Genomic DNA, 15,697 nt, shown 5'->3' on the forward strand with positions numbered 1-15,697 from the left:
CCCAGCATGCCCAGACAGCCCTTGGCGTCTGGGCATGCTGGGAGTTGCAGTTTTGCAACATCTGGACGTCCACAGTTTGGAGACCACTGTGCCCTTCCAGATGTTGCAAAACTACACATCCTCAGCATGCCCTTACTGTCCAGGCATGCAGGGAGTTGTATTAGTGTACTGTATTAGTGGTCTGCAAACTGTAGTCCTCCAGGTGTTGCAAAACTACAACTCCAAGCATGCTGGGAGTTGTAGTTCGGCAATATCTGGCTCTAAAGATGTTGCCGAACTACTACTTCCAGCATGCCTGAGAATGTTTGGGAGTAGTGGTTTTGCAACAACTGGAGGTACACTGGTTGGGAAACATTGTCTGTTTCCTAACTCAGTGTTTCCCAACCCGTGTGCCTTCAGCTGTTGCAAAACTATAACTACCAGCATGCACTGATAGACTGTGCATGCTGGGAGTTGTAGTTTTGCAACAGCTGGAGGTTCTCCCTCCCCCTGTGAATGTACAGGGTACATTCACATGGGCAGGGGGCTTACAGTGAGTATCAGGCTGCAAGTTTGCGATGCAGCAAATTTTGCGCGGCAGCTCAAACTTGCAGTGGGAAACTCGCTGTAGCCCCCCCGCCCATGTGACTGTACCCTAAAAACACTACACTACACTAACACAAAATAAAATAAAAAGTAAAAAACACTACATATACACATACCCCTACACAGCCCCCCTCCCCTCCCCAATAAAAATGAAAAACGTCTGGTACGCCACTGTTTCCAAAATGGAGCAAAACAACAACTCCCAGTATTGCTGGACAGCCGTTGACTGTCCAAGCATGCTGGGAGTTTTGCAACAGCTGGAGGCACCCTGTTTGGGAATCACTTTCGTAGAATATCCCTATGTCCACCCCTATGCAAATCCCTAATTCAGGCCTCAAATGCACATGGCTCTCTCACTTTGGAGCCCTGTTTTATTTCAAGGCAACAGTTTAGGATCACATATGGGGTATCGCCGTACTCGGGAGAAACTGCCTAACAAATTTTGGGGGGCTTTTTCTCCTTTCAACTTCAAAGGTGAAGTTGGGGTCTACACCAGCATGTTAGTGTAAAAAAATAAATTTTTTACACTAACATGCTGGTGTTGCCCTATACTTTTCATTTTGACAAGAGATAAAAGGGAAAAAAGCCCCCCAAAATTTGTAATGCAATTTCTCCCGACTACGGCGATACCCCATATGTGGGAGCAAAGTGCTCTGGGGGCGCACAACAAGGCCCAGAAGGGAGAGTGCGCCATGTACATTTGAGGTGATTTGCACAGGGGTGGCTGATTGTTACAGCAGTTTTGACAAACGCAAAAAAAAAAAAAAAAAAAAACACGTGGCCCCATTTCGGAAACAACATCCCTCACGGAATGTAATGAGGGGTGCAGTGAGAATTTACACCCCACTGGTGTCTGACAGATCTTTGGAACAGTGGGCTGTGCAAATAAAAAATTTTGTACAGCCCACTGTTCCAAAGAGCTGACAGACACCAGTGGGGGTAAATGCTCACTTTACCCCTTGTTACATTCCCCGAGGGCTCTAGTTTCCAAAATGGTATGCCATGTGGGGGTTATTTTGCTGTCCTGGCACCATAGGGGCTTCCTAAATGCGACATGCCCCCCGAGCAAAATTTGCTCTCAAAAAGCCAAATATGACTCCTTCTCTTCTGAGCATTGTAGTTCGCCCGTAGTGCACTTCAGGTGAACTTATGGGGTACCTCCATACTCAGAAGAGATGGGGTTTCAAATTTTGGGGGGTATTTTTTGCTATTAACCCTTGCAAAAATGTGAAATTTGGGGGGAAACACACATTTTAGTAAATTTTTTTTTTTTACGTATGCAAAAGTCCTGAAACCCCTGTGGGGTATTAAGGCTCACTTTATTCCTTGTTACGTTCCTCAAGGGGTCTAGTTTCCAAAATGGTATGCCATGTGTTTTTTTTTTTTGCTCTCCTGGCACCATAGGGGCTGCCTAAATGCGACACGCATTTTAGTGAAATTTTATTTAATTTTTTTACATATGCAAAAGTCCTGAAACATCTGTGGGGTATTAAGGCTCTCTTAATTCCTTGTTACGTTCCTCAAGGGGTCTTGTTTCCAAAATGGTATGGCATGTGTTTTTTTTTTTGCTTCCTAAATGCAACATGCCCCCCAAAAACCATTTCAGAAAAACGTACTCTCCAAAATCCCCTTGTCGCTCCTTCGCTTCTGAGCCCTCTACTGCGCCTGCCGAACACTTAACATAGACATATGAGGTATGCGCTTACTCGAGGTAAATTGGGCTACAAATATAAATATAAATTTTCTCCTTTTACCCCTTGTAAAAATTCAAAAATTGGGTCTACAAGAACATGCGAGTGTAAAAAATTAAGAATGTGAATTTTCTCCTTCACTTTCCTGCTATTCCTGTGAAACACCTAAAGGGTTAAAAGGCTGACCGAATATCATTTTTAATACTTTGGGGGGTGCAGTTTTTATAATGGGGTCATTTGTGGGGTATTTCTAAGATGAAGACCCTTCAAATCCACTTCAAACCTGAACTGGTCCCTGAAAAATAGTGAGTTTGGAAATTTTGTGAAAAATTGGAAAATTGCTGCTGAACTTTGAAGCCCTCTGGTGTTTTCCAAAAGTAAAAACTTGTCAATTTTATGATGCAAACATAAAGTAGACATATTATATATGTGAATAAAAAAAAGAATATTTTGAATATCCATTTTCCTTACAAGCAGAGAGCTTCAAAGTTAGAAAAATGCAAAATTTTCTAATTTTTCATAAAATTTGGGGATTTTTCACCAAGAAAGCAAGCAAGTTACCAAAAAATTTTACCACTATGTTAAAGTAGAATATGTCACGAAAAAACAATCTCGGAATCAGAATGATAACTAAAAGCATTCCAGAGTTATTAATGTTTAAAGTGACAGTGGTCAGAATTGCAAAAAATTGCCGGGTCCTAAGGTGTAAAATGGCTGGGTCCTTAAGAGGTTAAAGACTGATACAACTGTTCTAGGAGGGATAAGCTCAGAGTAGTTTGCCTGCAGCTTTCTCTTCCCATAAACAACAAATTCATTTTTGACCAACAGTTTTTGAAAATGTATGGCCACCTTATGCCACCGTTTCTTTCCCAATGTAAACTTTATAATATAACAATAGCACTAGAGGAGATATGGATTTAGTATAATAAAATGTTAGGGATTGATAGGAGAAATTAAATTAGTGATCCTGAGGATAAAGCCATACGCATAAGTGTTGACCAAATGCTTCATCTACTTCTCCTATTCCCCCCTATATATATGAACATTCAGCAGGGTGGAATAAAGATAGATCTTGGAAATAAGATATGGCCAGACATCTCTGATAGTTCCCTGTGTCCTCAAGAACAAAAAGATCAGGAAATTCAACATCATCTGTTAAGGGAGAGTCAGGAGCCCTCAATATATTCACCTGGTCCTTCTGAAATCAATGGGTTCGGCTGACACATGCTTCATGTGTATGGCCAGCTTTAGGGTGGTTAGGGTGCTTGGGCATTATCAGCATGAGCGCATGCCCCATCCCTGACTCAAAGTTTTTGTCTAAGTTTTTGTCTGGGCTTAATATGTATTTTTTACAACTTCACTTTTTAACTATTAAGCTATTTTTGGTTGTCTGTGTGACTCGCACAGTACAGTAATGGTGCAGTAAAAAAAAAACACAAAAAAAAAAAACGCAAAGCATCAAAACCTCATCCAGGGGTGCTTCTATGTGTAAAACATGTCAACTCTCATTGATAAATCTGAGTCGCTATGTTTACTTTTAGATGTGCACTCAATTACAAATCAAGACTTAAGACGTGGATTTTGGAACAATGTGACATTTCATTTTTGCTTATCCTGGACACGGTTCAAATTCATAATGCCACTTACCTTATCTTTACAATTACTGGCTATTTCAAGAGAGCCTTGTTCCTGAGTATTATCAACAACATCTTCACAGTCTCGTAAAGGATCACTCGCCTTGTGAAGATTGCCAAAAAGAACATAAGATACGTTGAGTCCTAAGACAAAAAATAAGTAAACCTACAAATTACATGGATTTTATATGTACTGTACAACTGAAAAAAAAAGTTGGTTAAAAACACAACTCTATCTATTTATTTGTTATTTTATGTTAAAAAAATTAAATAAAAATAAAAGGTGATACTGGAAAATGCACTGCAAAGGGTACCTCTCATCAAAAAAACTTTTGATATATTATAGATTAATGTATGCATAATAACTTTACAATTGCATGTTATTAAAAAATATGCTTCTTTCTATTTAATTTTCCACTTTGAAGAAATTATCACTAGGGGTCTCCCTACCAGTCCTGGCAGCAAGCATTTCAGACTCATGCTGGAGTCCTAAACACTACGAGCTGCCAGTCTGCTTTGTTCACAAAGGAGAACACTCAGAACTGCCAGCCTGCTTTGTTCACAGCCTGTTTGGCTGTGAACAAAGCAGGCTGGCAGCTCTGAGTGTTTTGGACTCCAGCATGAGTCAGAAATGCTTGCTGACAGGACTGATCGGGAAAAATACAATAGAAAGATGCATATTTTTCATTAACATGCTATTGGAAAGTTATTCCACATTCATTAATCTAAAATATATCAAAAGTTCATTTGATGAGAGGTACCCTTTAATAATATATCAGAAATAAGACCAGGATCAACTCAATTCATTTTTACATGCCAATTTCACTAATAAATGTGCGCACACAATTTTCATTTCAAAGACAATAAAGGGGTACTCCAGCCAATTTTTTTATTCATATAATAAACTTTAACCTACCTTCTGCTGCTTCCCCACTACCACCAACATTGGTCTCCCGTTCCCTGGCCCCAGTCTTCAGTGATCATCTAATCGCCAGCCTCACCGGTGTCCCATCTTGATTGGAGATATGCTGAGGGGCAGTGTAATTTAGTGGGCCTGGGCCTAGTCGATTTTCTGGTGGCGGGCCACATATTACACTGCCGCTCAGTCTATGACCGGCCAAGGCAGGACATCGCTGGAGCTGGCGATTAGCTGAACAGCTTTGTGGCATGTCAGGCCTGGAAACCAGGAATAAGAGCTGGTCGAAAGGATTGGAGACGGTGAAGCGGCAGCAGGTAAGTTAAAGTTTATTATTTTAATGGTGGCAAGCCAGGCATATAGGATAAATAAGAATTTTGGCTTAAAGGGGTTATCCACCATAAGGTGATTTTATTACGTACCTGGCAGACAGTAATGGACATGCTTAGGAAGGATCTGCGCATGTCTTGGGGCTAAATGGCTATGTCATGAGATTACCATAACACTGTATCTAGCTTTTTGTGAACTTGTATTTCCTGTTTGGCTTATGTTTTGTTTTTTTACTACAAATCCCACAATGCCATTTTCCTCCCTCCCACACATCAGTCACCCCACCCATTGAAACAAAAGACCTGTGGTTTTCAATCAGGGTGCCTACAGCTGTTGCATTAGTTGCAGTTGATCCCTCCACCCATTGAAGCAGACAGGCTCCCTGTCATCAGCTGACTAGTGAGTCAGGTCTCGGCTGCATTGCAAGCTGGGAAAAATCTGAGACAACAGTAATTTTGTATGCTGATAAAAATAAATATTGGGGTGAAAATCACAGAAGAATTGTGAGAAAACCATCACACACGTGTACAGACACTATATTATGAACTATACTAACCTTGTATCACCTGTAGCATAGTCAAATAAACAGAATTCCTGGAATACCGCTTCGGCTCTGCCATAGAGTTGTATTGAGGGGGCGTGTCAGCCGCCGCTTCGTGCGGAGGTCGACACGCCCCCTTCCCGCGGGCTGTCAGGGCTCCGTACAGGAGATCGCGGGGGCCCCAGCGGTTGGACCGCCCGCGATCTGCAACTTATCCCCTATCCTTAGGATAGGGGATATGTTGTTCACCACTGGGTCACCACTGGACTACTCCTTTAAGTGCCCCTTTAACTATTGGCTGACATAGTGTCTTGCTGCATTGATCCTCTCACCAAAGAGGCTTTTGGAAAGGGAGGTCAGTGGGGGAAATATACAGTAGATTAATGTCAGTGCTGCAATGGGTCGGAGACACCAGAATAACATGTTGGGAGGAGTTGTTTCATTTTATTCAGAAAAGCTTTTGATCATTTTGATCTGGATCATAAACAAGTTGTATGGATCAGAAGGCTGAAAATAGCACAGGAGATTCTTACCAAAAAGAAGACCTGGTGTGAGTCATTGAATTCACCAGTTAAGCCATTTCAGTCTATTAATGGGTTCTCAGGTGGATGACCCTACTCACCAGACCTTCTCATTTTACTCAGCTCAAGTCAGGACTAATGACAGCAAAGAAGTAATGAGAGGCTGGGGTCCTGTCATACTTTTATTTTTGTAAAAACTCTGGACTGTGAGTTTATCTACAGTTTCCATACACCATAGCCCTATTCATTCAACGGCAATTTTTCCCAATTCCTAACATTTAATTCTAGTACACATACCTTCCCTTAGATCAGTCAGGGTCACTACTATTTTGAAATGTCAGAATAATACGAGAAACAGTAAATAATTTCAGTATTTCTCTCATCACATTCGATGTGGCTCAGAAGTTTACATACATGTGGATAGTATTTGGTGGGATTCCATAAATTGGGTGACATGTTTTGAATGCCATCTCTTTTGTGAAGTACACCAGTCCTTAAAGTTCTACAATCACATGCCTCACAATTGGGGTGGTGTTCATTGACTTGCAAGCCTCCCCCTTTATCCTCTATGCAAATAGTAAAATGTTTGGAGATTGTAAACTGTAGATTTTTATTATTTTCCTATTTAAAGGGGTACTCCGCCCCTAAATGACATATTCCCTATCCAAAGGATAGGGGACAAGGTGTCTGATCGTGGTAGTCCCGCCACTGAGGACCCCTGCAATCTCGGCTGCGGTGCCCCAGACATCCGGTGCACGGAGCAAACTTCACTCCGTGCCAGAAGACTGACGATCCTGGGCAGAGGCTCATGAAGTCACGGTCATGCCCCACTCGTGACATCACGGTCACACCCCCTCAATGCAAGTCTATGGGAGGGGGTGTGACGGCCGTCACGCCCCCTCCCATAGACTTGCATTGGGGGGGTGACCGTGACATCACAAATGGGGCGCGGTGGTGATGTCACAAGCCTCCGGTGCTGCTACTGACGCTCTAAACGAATGCCGGGTGCCGCAGGGAGATCGTGGGGGTCTCCAGTGGTGGGACCCCCACGATCAGACATCGTATTCGCCTATTCTTTGGATAGGGGATAAGATGTCTAGGGGCGGATTACCCCTTTAACTGCACCCAAATTTTTTCTTAAATACCGTTTATTAGGGTAGGATCACCCATGCTGTATTTTGTGGCATATTTGCTACTGCATATTTTCCTACCCATTGAGGTTAATGTATAGCAAAATTAGCTGCAGCTACAGCACGTGTGACTCTTCCCTAAAAGCCAACTTGGTGTATTTATTCTTCTGACCCACTAAAAGTTTGATAAAGTGAATAATCTATTTACTTGTTTCATATACAATGTAGATATCCAAAATAACTTGCTAACATACTAGTTCGTTGTCACAGAGTTGGGGGGATATGAGTTTTCATGACTTTAACCTAAGTGCATGGAAATATTAGTACTTCAACTGTGTGTAGCGAGACAATTACTTGCCCTATTTTTGTCTGTTCTCATTTTTATTTCTTTAAGAGAAGTTCATTCAGAAAAGAAAAGAAACAATGACTTAGATGGTATCTTTTTTTTTTTCTACCCTGCCAAGTTTGGTATACAAAAGACTAGGAAGTAGTTGCAGGTTAAGGTCAGCCATTTCTTGAAGAAGAATATAAATATATGGTTATCTATTGGCTCTTTTATTGATTTGATTCACTTGGTTGTTTGAACAATCAGATTGTGACATTCTGCTGTAAACACTTAAATACTTTGATCTGGCTTTTTCATCTTTGGGGCATCAAAGAGTCAGAAGATCCTGGAGGAAACATTAGATGTAGCAAATTAATCTTCCAAGCTTTGGTGTTATCTTCAAAATTGGTGTCACGTCTTCAGTGCAGAATGAGGTCACTACAGAAGACTTTACCAAGACTTTGGCCAACGATTATACACAATGCATGATTTTACACTTCGGGATATTGTTTAAATATCAGGATTTTATACATATATATATATATATATATATATATATATATATATATATATATATATAAATAAATATATATATATATATATATATATATATAAAATATTTGGGATAGTATGTCCTCAGTAAATATGCATTAAAAATCATTGGTAGACATTTAAAATGAAATTAAAGGAAACATCAGTTTCATGCTACCTGAACCAAGGGAGCATAAATAGGCTGCCTTATTACTATGGCCAATGATAATTTACCCTAAAACACTGCAGCATGCCAGAAAAATCATAGGTTTAAGGTGTACTCCACGGGCCAGTGTTCGGAACATTTAGTTCCGAATGCTGTGTGCGTGCTGTTGGTGTCGACCATGCCCCCTAGTGATATCACGCCATGCCCCCTCATTGCAAGTCTATGGGAGGGGGTGTGGCAGCCAACACCCCCCTCCCATAGACTTGCATTGAGGGGGCGTGGCATGACATCACTAGGGGGCATGGTCGATCCCCGCAGCGTGCACACACAGTGTTTGGAACTAAAAGTTCCGAATGCTAGCCAGTGGAGTACCCCTTTAACCCCTTAAAGACCAATGCAAATAAACCTGTACGCCCCTGAAAGACCAGGCCTGTTTTTTTTTAATCGGGGATGTCTGTCTTTATTAGAGAATAACTCTGGTAACGTTTTGCCAATCACGATAATTCTGACATTGTTTTTTTGTCACAAGTTGTCCTTCATGTACATAGTAAAAGTAAGCCGATATCATTTGTAGTTTTTTTTTACAATGCAAAAAATCATGAAATTTTTACAAAAAATTTAGATTTTTTGCTATTTTAACACTAATATTTATACTTACTGACCAAATAGTTTATGAAACTTATACTTTCAGATGTCTACTTTATTTTGACGTCATTTTTTAGTTTTTAATTAACATTTTAAATTAGTTAGAAGCCTAACAATTTAACTTGAAATTTTGAAAATTGTGAAAATTTGAAAAGTACATCTTTTTTGTGTGCTATGCAAGGTTTGCAGAAATTAAAAGGTAGTAGAACATAGGAACACCCCCCCCCAAATGACCCCATTTTAAAAACTAGACCCCCGAAGGTATTCGCTAGGGGGTACAGGGAGTATTTTAACACCATAGTTTTTTGGCAGGAATTATTACAAAGTCAGTGTTAAAAATTAGAAATTTGCTATTTTTCACAAATGCATCATTTGTGTGACATAATTTTTGTACATCACTTCTGATATTGAAAGAAATGCACCCTATATTTTATTTAGCTGCTTGTCCCATGTTCGGAAATACCCCCGCTTTGGCCATATATGGTTCCTTGGCCGCGTGGTAGGACTCAGAAGGAGAGGAGCACCATTTGGCTTTCAGGGCAGAACAGTACCCCCACCCCCACAAGTGACCCCATTTATATACCGCACCCCTACAAGTTATTGGCTGGATCAGGGACCTCTCTGATTGGTCCTTGGTCGGCTGGCAGTATAACGCGTCTGTCTGTGACAGTTAAGGCTCCTGATGGATATATCCGCCATGTTGTGGGAATAAGCACCAGCTCATGGCGAATATATCCATCACTGCTGCTGCTGGGTAGCTCAGTGTGTCCGCTCATGACTGCTGGCGGGAAATCCGCCGCTATGAGTGGACACACAAAGCCACCCAGCCGCAGCAGCGAGCTCATTACCGTGACTGCTGCATAATGTGTAGGATCACATGGTGGACATCCGCAGCATATTACATGCTGCGGATGTCCGCCAATGCGATCCTACACATTATGCATTTTTTTTTATTAGATTCATTTAATAAATGTATTTTTAATATTTTTTTTATTTATTTTTTTACACTTTTATTACATTTTTATTTATTTTTACACTTTTATTTTATTTATTTATTTATTTTTACACTTTTTAATGCTTTGGAATACTTAGTATTCCAAAGCATTGCAGTTGTATGCTGCCTGCCAGTTTTCACTAGCAGGCAGCATATTAGGACGTGCCTCAGGCAATACCCAGGGCAGACCTGGGGGTCTTTGTAGGACCCCCGGCTGCCCAGGTATGCAGCAGCACCCCGCGATGCTCCGGGGTGCTGCAGGAGAGACAGAGGGAGCCCCCTCCCTCTGTCAGAACTCCTTACAGCGCGCGGTCACTTCTGACCGCGGCTGTAAGGGTTAAACTGTCGGGAGTGAAGTGAACTTCACTCCCGGCAGTGCGGCAGGCCGCGTATTACACACAGCACCCCGTGATCGCGATGCGAGGTGCTGCAGAGGAGACAGAGGGAGCCCCCTCCCTCTGTCATAACACTTACAGCCCGTGGTCACTTCCGACCGCGGCTGTAAGGGTTAAAACTGCCGGGACCGAAGTTTACTTCGGTCCTGGCAGTGCAGCAGGGTCCCGGCTGTGTGATACAGAAGAGTCCCTGCCGCGATCTCGTGGGTGCACTGGGCAGCACCCACGAGAATAATGGACGAGTATAGACGTCCAGGTGCGGGAACGGCCGCCAACCTGGACATCTATACTCGTCCATGGTTGTTATCGGGTTAAAACCAGCCAGGAACAGGGCTCCATGTCACCAGGGCAGTCTAAGCTGGCTTCGACCCATTGGCCTTTATTAACAGATATCTATTTATTTTTATTAGTTATGCCCAGCAGACTGCCCTGGTGATATGGAGCATTTATTTAAGAGCAGCACAGAATTCACTCAGGTATCTAAGGAACCTTTGGATAGGGGATAAAATGTTTTTGCCTGGAACACCCCTTTATTTTTCCATTCAGGAAACAAATAAAAAAATGCCAGTATAGTAACTGTAGTCTTTAAATAAACAATACTTCACATTTCATTACCACAGCTTGTATTACCAAAATGTTACATTCTAAACCAACCTTTCCACTGGATATCATTCATGCCACTGCCATCGTAATTGCCGCACAATCCACAAACCCTCTTCTTGTACTGCTCATCTAACTCCACCTTGGAGAAAAATACATCTATGTATTAACAAAATTGGTAGAAATAATGAATGCAATATTATCAATATATTGACATTTATCATTAATATGTTTCTATTTGATCAAGAGAACACACCAGTATTTCAGCACTTAGAGTTTGCCAGTGGAAACAATGTAGGCAAAGCCCATGACTTGTCTTGATGTTATGTGTGAATGTTTCCTTTTGCTTGCTACAGTACTTTGCAGACCAGTGTTTCACAACCAGTGTGCCTCCAGCTGTTGCCAACTAAGAGTGCCAGCATGCCCAGGCAGCCAAAGGCTGTTCGAGGATGCTGGGAATTGTAGTTTTGCAACAGCTGGAGGCATCCTGTTCTAGACCATCCATTTAAATTCTGAGCAGTTTTAAATCTCAAAACTTCGACAAGCTTCAGACCAAATACTATAATTTGGATTATGTTGAGATGCAATTGTGTTTAAAGCGGTGCTCCAGTGGAAAAAAATATTTTTTTAAATCAACTGGTGCCAGAAAGTTACACAGATTTGTAAATTACTTTGATAAAAAAATCTTAATCCTTCCAATACTTGTCAGCTGCTGTATACTACATATGAAGTTCTTTTCTGTTTGAATTTCTTTTCAGTCTGACCACAGTGCTCTCTGCTGACACCTCTGTCCATGTCAGGAACTGTCCAGAGCAGGATAGGTTTGCTATGGGGATTTGCTCCTACTCTGGACAGTTCCTGACATGGACAGAGATGTCAGCAGAGAGCACTGTGGTCAGACTTAAAAGAACAACTCAACTTTCTCTATCATACAGCAGCTGATAAGTACTGGAAGGATTTATATTTTTTAATATAAGTAATTTACAAATCTGTTTAATTTTCTGGCACCAGATAATGTTTTTCTTGAAACACTTATGTTAATGTGTTCTGATGTAAAGAGTTCTATTCCCAAAAGAAAACCTGTATGAGCTGGAAATAGAAGGTAAAAAGATGATGGTTTTGTTAGATCCAAAATGTGTAATAAGTCTGGTAAAGACCAGCTGCAGAAAGCCAGACCCCACTATAATGTCTATACAAGCCGGTATTTGGCGTTATAAAACAGTTAATGTGTGTATTTCTACTCCCTATGGTACCATAAGTCACAAGGTAGCAATAGAGCCTACCTTAGAGTAGTGCTGGGGAAGGATTTTCCGTTTTTTCAGCAGTTGTGGGAAGATAGTCAGGTGACTAGAGCAGGAACACCTGATAGGCTCACAACACTTGGTTTTCACCACATAGCAGGGGACAGTAACTCAGCAGAGGCTGAGGACGGGGAGTGTCAGCAGACCCTAGGTATATGTCAGGTGGGAGTGTGCCAGACCTCTAGGGGAGCTGAAGAACAGTCCGCGAGTCAAGTTAAAGTGGTGACTGGAATAGAAGCTACGGAGATAGCTGCGTAAAAACCAAAACTCCGGAAGAGAGTACCAGTGGAGCTGGGGGCTGCACTTACGGTCACAGACAGAGTCCTAAGTGAAGGAGACTGTGACAGGACAAAAGAAAAGTCTGCCAAGAAGCCGAGAGACAGTTCAGAGGAACTGATCAGGAATCTCCCTGACTCGCTGGTGCCAAGAGCCATTGAAATTGTTGCTAGGGGCAACAAACTTACCGCCAAGGGATTGCCGGTCCAACGGGAGTGTTTAGCGAGAGTCTCCAGAGTTGCCAACGTGGTGGGAGAGGAAGAGTGCCAGGTGTCAGTGGCACCTGTTGTGGATGATAATATTGAGGCACAAGTTGCCGCAACCCCGAAAAAAGGGGAGACCTCATCTAGAGATGGTGAAGAGCTGGGTCGAGTCTCTGACAGAGGACCAGAGGATGTCTCAAGGTCTAACAGCGAGAGTGAGGAGACCGCTGTCAGTAAAAGGTCTCGGAAAAGACGAGCTGGCCTTGGGGAAAAAACTGGAGCAGATCCAGAATCTGGAAGAAACCCTGCAGATGGTTTCTGTGAAGTTGATGGAGAAAGAAAAAGAGGTACATCACTTGACAGAGGAGAGGGACAAATCACTTGCTGACTTTAAGAAAGAGCAAGAAGCGAGGCTTCAGCTGGAAAAAATAATGGAGCACCACAGAAGTGAGTTTGTGGCTCTGCAGGATGAATTGTCCCGCTCCCAGGGTCTTGTGACCAGCAAGGAGAGTGAAGTGCAGAGTCTGGTCAAGCGGAAACGCGCAGAAGGTCCCACGTAGCTGCCTTGGTTTTGCTGGGAGCGCAACTCTACGAGCAGGTCGCTGTGCTGGCGGACAATGAACAATTGAGGAAACAATTGCTGTCTTCGGAAGATACTGTCAGGGACTTGACAGAGTTACTTGACAGTGAGAGGATGAAGTCCGCTAAGCTCCAGTGTAAGCTGTGAAAATGTGAGAAAAAGGAAGAGGACCAGGAAGTCCTAAAAGAGAGCAGAGACCAAGATATGGCGGAATTGGCTCAAGAAAGGCTTCTGGGCCCGAAGTTACAGGATACAGTTATGCTTTCTCTGAATGCCAAAAAGTCCTCTAAAGCTAAGATTGAGGTGAAGTCCTGTAAGAAGTCCCCTGAAGCTAGGACTGAGCTGAAACCTGGTGGGAAATCCTCTGAAGTGGAGACTAAGGAGAAGAGAGGTGGGAAATCCTCTGAACCTGAGCAGACCAAAAATTCTGAAGGTAATGCTGAGGCAGAGAAATCCTCTGAAGCAGAAGCTAAACCAGAGTCAACCTCAAAAGCTGTGAGTAAAGAGAATGCACAACTGAAGCTACAGGTGTAGAGAAGAGTAAGCCTGAAGAAGCTGCAGTAGTAGAAGCTGATTCTACACAAGAATCTGAAGGAGCCAAAGACTCTGAAGCCAAACCTGAGGAAGCTGGTGCCCCTGAAGAGAAAGCTGGAAGGGATGAGATGAAACCATGTGAGAAATCCACTGAAGTCAAGACTGAGGTGAAACCAGGTGGGAAGTCCTCTAAAGTTGAAACTGAGATGGACCCGTGTCAGAGGTCCTCTGATGGTACAGAGAACAAGACAGTGGTTGGTGAAGCCACTGAGGCCGAAAGATTCTCTGAAGCAGAGGCAGAGGTCCGGCAAGCCAGAAGAAGACAAAGGTTAGAAGCATCGGTCCTCTCACTCCTTAATTTCAAGAACCCTGCCCACACCAGGGTGAAGAACCTGGTACTGGAGAGGTGTGACCAAGAGACTTGCAAATGGTGGCTGGTAAAAGTCCGGGAGAAAAAAGTCAAGGACTTCAGAGACTGTTGGGACAAAAGTTGTCCAAGAGAAAGGAAAGGCAGATGGTTTCTGCCTTTCAAATACATGTGCTCCTTCCCGGTGGTCTGAGCAAAGGGGGGGGGGATATGTGGCAGTGTGGCAAGGAAAGGGTGTATTTCCTTGGCTCACCCTGCAGAAGCTCTCACCTGCTTCTTAAGTAATGAGGCAGGAGGAAAGGGAGGTGTATATGAGATGGAGACTCAGTCTAATGTGGGCTCTTCCTAGGAGACAGCACGTGGGCTGTAGGGAAGAGACCGAGCCTGCTGAGGAGTACACAGCCCGAGCTATGAGTGGCTCAAAGAGAGTGACATGGATTGTGAGTAGAAGGTTGCAGGGGACATATGTTTAACCAGCTGAGGGAAGCTCAGCGGTTGTTAGTCAGGACAAGCTGATCTGTTTAGTCAGTGACTAGATGGTCTAGGATTTTGTTTTGTTCCTGCTTTTTGTTTATTTCTTTCCCTGCAACCTGTCTAATAAAACTGGCAAGGTGCTAGATTTGCATTATAAGCATTTGTTTGCTGGTTTATTGAGAAGAAACGCATCCTGTGGCGGTGGTCCAGGACGATCCCAGAGCTAATCCCCCAAGATGGATCAAATATATATATAATAAGCTTTATTCTAGACCTCTGGTTTCTGACTTCTAGAGTACTTTTGGCTAGAAATATCACGGGGGCTCTACATGCCGATCCCTTAACTTTTTGACTTGGAAATGAAACCATAGGGCATAACCAGGGGCTGTGTTTAAAGTTCCTTGCCTTCTATTGCGGACATAGCAATAAGTAAGGATCCTACTGTTGCCTTGTGGCCAAATACAAGGTTCTGTGAAGGAGGAGAATGGACATAGCTGATCTCCTGGGACATAGAAAGAACATTTCTCTACAGGTTTATCTGATTTTATTGCACTATAAGATAGAGAAGAAGGAGATTAGAAGAGGAATTGCTCAGATTTGTTTTATTTATCTACTTATTTATGTATTTATTTCTATTAAATGTGTACTCAGGTCAAAAACTTTTTTTTTAAATCAACTGGCTCCAGAAAGTTAAACAGATTTGTACATTACTTCTATTAAAAAATCTTAATCCTTCCAGTACTTATTAGCTGCTTAATACTACAGAGTAAATTCTTTTCTTTTTGGAACACAGAGCTCTCTGCAGACATCATGACCACGGTGCTCTCTGCTGACATCTCTGTCCATTTTAAGAACTGTCCAGAGTAGGAGAAAATCCCCATAGCAAACATATGCTGCTTTGGACAGTTCCTAAAATGGACAGAGATGAGATAGTAGCTACCAGGGTACAAATCCCAGG

General features: G+C 42.5%; 1 protein-coding gene across 9 annotated transcripts in view; it reads right to left on the reverse strand.

Moving 5' to 3' along the window:
• The window catches only part of LOC130276903 (mucin-5B-like), a 221,592-nt gene that overhangs the window by 166,964 nt on the left and 38,931 nt on the right, over window positions 1–15,697 (reverse strand). For all 9 annotated transcript variants that reach the window (XM_056526902.1, XM_056526903.1, XM_056526901.1 and 6 more), the window contains 2 exons: window positions 11,059–11,146; window positions 3,924–4,054 (listed from right to left, as the gene is read on the reverse strand). In XM_056526902.1, coding sequence (XP_056382877.1) covers window positions 3,924–4,054; window positions 11,059–11,146 — 219 coding nt within the window. The remainder of the gene's footprint in view (window positions 1–3,923; window positions 4,055–11,058; window positions 11,147–15,697) is intronic.

Source organism: Hyla sarda, chromosome 6 (genome assembly GCF_029499605.1).
Source record: "Hyla sarda isolate aHylSar1 chromosome 6, aHylSar1.hap1, whole genome shotgun sequence".
In the NCBI taxonomy this organism is placed as follows: domain Eukaryota; kingdom Metazoa; phylum Chordata; class Amphibia; order Anura; family Hylidae; genus Hyla; species Hyla sarda.